This window comes from Eimeria tenella, genomic scaffold, assembly GCF_000499545.2.
Source record: "Eimeria tenella Houghton genomic scaffold, Eth_scaff3, whole genome shotgun sequence".
NCBI lineage: Eukaryota > Apicomplexa > Conoidasida > Eucoccidiorida > Eimeriidae > Eimeria > Eimeria tenella.
The window spans coordinates 600,817-607,028 of record NW_013542870.1 but is presented as its reverse complement, the minus strand read 5'-3'; the positions used below and the strand labels follow the sequence as shown (position 1 = coordinate 607,028).

Here is a 6,212-nt window from a genome sequence, read left to right as displayed (position 1 = left end):
GTGCACAGAATGCGCAGCTCACTATCGAATGATGCGCCGCTTAAGGCTTGCTTGTAATTTGCGTGCGCGCCGATTCCGTGCATCTGGAGATGCTCCCGCCAAGACCATTAAGCAAAAGAACGCAAAAACATAAAAGGCAGCATCCCAATGATCCAAAGATGCCAGAGCTACACTTGGCGTTTCATGCCGTGCCAGCGTGGCCCAGCCGAAAGTGGCGCCCCCGACATAAATCACTGTCCACGTGGCAGCTTGTGCATCTCATGTGCCCACAGCTTTGCGTGCTAAAATACGCTGGTGGCATATGAACAAAAGCCAGCAGGCTAAGTTCCCAAATCCGCGTTGTACGTAAAGGGTAACATCTGCAAGCTCTCAAGCTCTTTCCCACGTCTCCTCTGACCTCAAGGACTTTTTTGACCATCGCTTAAAAAAGCCAGTTACTGAGAGTGGCATTAATTCCGCATCTTCAAGCCAAGCAACAAAATGCCCATAAAAGTTCGTGCTTATGCGCTGGCTTGACCTTTCGCTTGGAGCACTTGCAAAAGCGTCCCACGTGGCCGAGCCTCTGTAGCAATGCGCTCTCTTCTTGTTCCAAAAAAAGTGGACAAATTGAGTTCAGACGCAAGCAAGCGGGTAGCCTGTACAGGCGTATGCATCGTGCCGAGCGTTGGTGTGCACTTGGGTTTGTTCACTACAGAATACTGAATCCTGTCCTTCCCAGCACGCGGCTCTGAAACTAAGTCGCTCAGGATACAGAAGAAAGGCGAGAAGGGGAACACCACCTTCTCAGATTCACCATTCTTGTGATAAACTGCCTGTGGCACAGGGGGAATCAGTTTCGTTATGGCAAATCCGTTGCACGCAGCTGGAAACATCTGACTGGTAAGACAAAACATTTGGCTAACGTGAAATGCGCCTTGTGGGGCTTATTAACAGGTACAAACCATTCTCCGAGTGCCCACGTTGGCTCCGTGTGCCCATGTTGGCGCTCCAACAGGATAGCCACTTGGTAATCCACGAGGCACGTCTGCTGTGGTAGCTGCTGCCATAGTAACTCCTGCTAATATACAGCATCCGGTGGTGCTGCTACCATAACATGCAGGCCCCACGTACTCGCTCCCACGAATACTGATCCGCCCACCTCGCTTGCGGCTGCTGCTGCGGCTGCTGCCGCCGCTGCTGCTGCTGTGGCAGCCCTGGGAGCCGTCAGGCCAGCATGAGAAGGCCAACCTCCTAGTCGCAATAGTGCACAGCATGCACTAGATATCTGCCTATTTTGTTCCATACTGGCACTCTGCGTTGCGTCACAACAAAAACACTCCCAGGTATCCATGCACCTGAAGGGCTGGTGACGTTGCTGTCCTGATGCTTCCACAGGAGCATTTTCATAGCGCTTGCGACCACAAATGCAGCTCTGTAGCCTCTGTGAGGGGATGTGAGCGAAAGGCTCCTGATCTGACTCGTGCATTGGGTGTACAAGCACTTCCTGATGAACGTGAGAAGCGTCGCGGAAACCTGCGGCAGCCCGAGGAAGTAAGCAGCAGCAGCCGAACAGCTCGAATGGCGGTAGATCGTCAGTTGAAGATGTACAAGGAGCTGCTGCAATCTCTTTGCAGCAGTCTCCACGCTGAATGTCAAATATGAAAAAGCTGCCGTTTCCCCGGCCGCTGCTGCAGTTGCTGCAGTAACTGCTGCCACTGCTAAATGGGAAGGGGGCAACAATTAACTCCTCTTTGCTGTCCACAGAAAAACGCCATTTGCTGTCGCTATTGCAGAAGAAGGTGTTCGAAGTCCTACTGCGGACAGGCAGGAACTCGCGAACGGTACAGGCGGCAAGGCGGCTGCAGCATTGGCAACAGCATTAACGGAAAATGAACATTACTAACAATCGCAATGTAGAGTACGATCTCGAAAGTAAGAAAAGGAACCCAAGGGCAAGAGCGAAAATTCAAAAGTATTATCCTGTTCTCAGTGCTGCGGCTGCGAATGGGAAGCAGCACCAAGTGCATCAGGATTCTAGTATACCGAAGCTAACCTGCATGAAGCTTCTTGAGTCCTCGGTCCTCCAAACCGTCTCAAGTCCAGCAATGCAAGACCCTCGACACCGCTGCGAGTAACTACACCAGCTGTATGGGTCTGGAGAGGAACAATAGAACTGATGCTGCTGCTGCTACTCTGCTGCTTCTGAAGTTCTACAGGAAGCGCACAGCGAGGGTCTATTGCTACAAGGCCCTTGCCGTGGCCTCCAACCAGAGCCACCCCTGCACCATCAGCAGCAGCAAACGGGTTGTTTGCTGCTGCTTCTGACCACCATGCAGCAGCAGCACAGCAGCGCGGCAGCAGCCGTTCCGCCCTTTTCGGTGTGATCCACACCTTCTGCAGCCTCGTTTGCCCCTCTCGTGGCCGCAGCAGCTGTGCTGCTGGCTGCCTGCCAGCCAGAACAAACCAAGGCTCTCTTGCTGGCGCTGCTGCTGCTGCTTCTGGTGGCGCTGCAGACAAGCTTGAGGCGCACGCCCAGGCGTCTGCTGCAGCATTCCAGTCAGCCCACAGCAGTCTGCTGCTGCTGCTGCTGCTCGACTCCTGCACTACAAGAGCGCCAGGGCTTCGGCCGCTGCTGCGAAGACAGCAAACGGCAAGAGACCCCACCACTGCAATGTCCACCAGGCGGCCAGGGGCAGCAGCAGCTACACACGCAGCAGCAGCAGCAGCGTGAGGAACAGGAGCCTCACCAAAGCCTTCGTCTGCTGCTGCGCCTTGCTGCCGTACAGGGGTTGAGTAACTATTATCGCCTGGGAAGTACTGCTGTAGCTCTTGTTGCTGCTGCAGTGGCTGCTCAGATGCAGATGCAGCAACCCAGAGGGCGGGCGAGCCCAAGATGGCGCCTTCTGCTGCTGCTGATGCTTCTGCTGCAGCACTTGTCGCCAAAATTGCTGTCGCGCCGAACTGCAGCAAACGACCTCCCCCTTCCCCACCTACAGAGAGCAGCAGCTGCCAGTTGCAAGAAGCCTTCCGCTGCTGCTGCTGCTCAGGGGAGTACGAGCTGGCAGCAGCAAGACAAACATAGGGTGAAAAGCCAAGAGGCAGCGGCAGGTGCAGTTGCTTCAGCGCAGTGGCAAAAGCCCTCGCCCTCGTGTTTGCTGCAGTCCACTGCGTCCAGCAGCAAGAGTTGCTGCTGCTGCTGCTGCCGAGGCGCATCCGGCGAATAGCATACAAAAGGTTGCGTGGAGGAGGCACATCCGCCTCTCTAGCCGCTGAAGCCACCGAAACAGCAGCAGCTGCAGCACTTTTGCTTCCTGAAGAGGAACTTCTCTTAGCTCTGGTGCTGCTGCTAGGCCTGCTAGTTTCGCGACTTCTGTATTCGCTGTTACTGCTAGTACTTCTGCTGCTGCATTTGCTGCTGCTGCTGCTGCTGCTGCTGTTCACGCTGAAGCCGCTCCTAACGATGCACCGGAGCTGCTGGCTACTGTCTTCCTGACAGCAACGCAGCTGCTTGGGCCCTCGCTGCTGCTGCTCCCGCTGGTGCCGTTGCTGCACAAACTGCTGACGCTTCCGACCCTGCTGCTGGTTTAACTGCCCTCCAGGGGACTGGCAGGCAGACTCTGCATTCTGCCGCTGCTGCTGCAGGTGCTTCAACTGCTGCTCCTGGCGTTCCTGCCGCTTTCGGCGGTGCTGCCGGTGCTGGCGCTGCCATAGCCGCTGCTGTTGCTGCTGCACCTGCTGCTGCTGCTGCTGCTGTGGCTGCGGGTTGATGGATGAGGAAGGCCGGTGCAGAGAGTGCAATGGGAAGTACCTGCGACGCTCTGCGTCCCAGTAAAACCCCGGCAATTCCATTTTGCAGCATTCAAGACAGTCCACTCCCCCGAGCTGCAGTTCGAAGTTTTGCTGCTCAGCAGCCGCCAGCTGCAGAGCTGCCTACAAGGTTTGGAGGCACAGCATCGGCTCAGCAAAGTGTTGCTGATGTGGCGACTGCCTGCTGCTTCTGCTGTTGCATTTTGCCGTTGCTGACGCTGTGCGTCGCTGCTGCCGCTCCATGCTGTTGCCGCTGCGGCTAAGTCGCTACGAAGAAAGCTGCTGCCCTTTACCAAGCCAATAAGAGGCGAAATAAGAGCGCCAACAGGTGCAGCAGCAGCTGGCGACGCCAGCAGCGCTCCCCGTGTGGTAACTTGCGGGTTTGCATGCGCCGGAGCAGCAGCCGCACCTCTGCTGCTTCTGTTCAACTTAACGAAATGTCAAACTTCAAGGCTGAATGGAAGCTGCAGCAGCCGGAGCAAAACAGGATCCACAGAAGGGCGTTGCTGCATCCTTTGGTCCACCACAGCACAGCGCCTTCTGCTCCATCGGCTGCCGCTATCACTGCTGAAATGCAGCTTCTATTTGTTCTTTTTTTCGTTATGACTAGGCTTTGTTTTTAAGAATGTAACGCAGGAAGAACCAACGAGGGTAAGCAAGGGGCCCCGGGGCTCCTTGCTAAGGGCAGTTCCTCGGGGCCCTCAGCAGAGGGGCCCCTGCAAAGGTGGTGCCACCCACCAGATCGTCTGAAGTAGCAGCAGCAACAGCGAAAAGAGTTACAACTCAAAATAAAATCCTACATTATTTGTTTCCTCCTGCAAAAGTTTCGGCAGCTGGCACGGGAGAACACTGCAGTATCTTGAGAGTCGGCAGCAAAATCCGGCATCAGGAACGAGTGCATCAGCAAAAGCAGCAGCGACTCCTCCACGCGCTGCAGCAGCAAAAGCAGCAGCTACTCCTCCACTCACTGCAGCAGAACGCCTAGACACCTCAGCCCTAATGCTCCTTTGCCACCTCGTGCAGCAGCAGGCGTTCCTGACCGCACAGCAAAGAGAAGAGGCACTTCCAGCCCCCGCAGCAGCAGCTGCAAGAGCAGCAGCAGCAGGGTTGAACGCGGCGGAAACAATATTTTCAGTGCCGCCTGTAGAAAGGATTGTGTGCTTCTCAAGAGCAACAGCATTCCCCAGGACATCGCAGCCCAGCAGCATAGGAAGGCAACTGTAGTATGGGCTTCCCCGGGCCCCCCCCAGCTCATGCTGCAGGAGCCGCAGCTGCAGGGTCTAGAGCAGCAGCAGCAGCAGGAACTGAATGCGGCGCAGGGGGATTTTCAGCCGATGATCTTGAAAGGGCCAGGGCCTCTTTTCGTGTCTTGCTCGAAGTTGCTTGCCACCTCCTGCCTGCTAGGGATTCACATGAGAAGACAGCAGCAGCAGCAGCAACACCTGGAGGAGCAGCAGCAGCCGGAGGGGGGCTTCAGACTTCTGTGTTGCTGCTGCTAACCCGCCTATGCGAAGAGAGCTGGGCCCCTGAGCTCTTAGCAGAAATGATAGTAGCAGCACAGAGACACAGAGCAGACTTCCTAAGGCGGGCTGCTGCAGAGAAGGAAAACTCCCAGTGATTTACTGCAGCGTCAGCAGCAGTGGCAGCAAAAGCAGCAAAGGCACCAATAGCAAGGACAGCAGCAGGTGCTGCTGGTGCATCCCAGCTGCTTCATTCTGTGAACTGCCGACTGCTCAGTGTATGTACACTCCAACCAGTAGGTAAGTAGAGCGCTACCTTTCTGAGTTTGAGGCTATCCCAGGAACAAAGGGAAGCAGCAAAAGTTGCTGCAGGTGCTGCCGATGGCTCCCCCGTCACCTTTCCTTCTCACAGGGAAATTAGGCATTCTCAGGGGAAGTGCAGCGCAGCAGAGACACTTTGCTGCTCCCGCTGCAGCTGCAGAGTAATAGCAATTTGATTGTCGCACCCACTGCGGCTTCCCCAAGCTGCAGCAAATTCCAGTGATCTTTGTCCCGCCGAGAGCTTCTTTCTCAACTTTTGACACCTCACTGACTTGCATGCATGTGGTGATCTGGCCAGAAAATGTCAAGTTAGGGGTAGACTGTGAGCTTAGTGGAACCAGAGTTTCTGCTGCCTCGCGTTCATACACCGGACACCTTTACAGTAGGGGCACTCGCGATTTGCTGCACTGCGAAGAAGCGGCAACTTTCGCTCTAAACGCAATAACATTGATGATCTATAAAAGAATAACTTTTTATTAAGGCTTCCAGAGACTCACTTAGAGGCTGAGCTATCCGTGAGGCCCTAGCTTTTGGCTCGCCTGTACTTACTGGCAGCGACCGGCCTTTGCAGTCCCTGTGAAGTGCACAAGATGCACTGTTTGTAGAACAAATGCAATTAAGAACTAGCTAGAGCAAATTAGAATG

General features: G+C 55.2%; 1 protein-coding gene across 1 annotated transcript; it reads right to left on the bottom strand.

Moving 5' to 3' along the window:
* Nucleotides 1-1,057: 1,057 nt before the first annotated feature.
* Nucleotides 1,058-3,828, bottom strand: ETH_00019685 (uncharacterized protein; the record flags this gene model as incomplete). The annotated part of the gene is made up of 2 exons (XM_013375797.1): nucleotides 1,058-1,838; nucleotides 2,033-3,828. 2 exons carry the CDS (start codon nucleotides 3,826-3,828, stop codon nucleotides 1,058-1,060), a joined length of 2,577 nt encoding a protein of 858 aa, XP_013231251.1.
* Nucleotides 3,829-6,212: the final 2,384 nt, after the last annotated feature.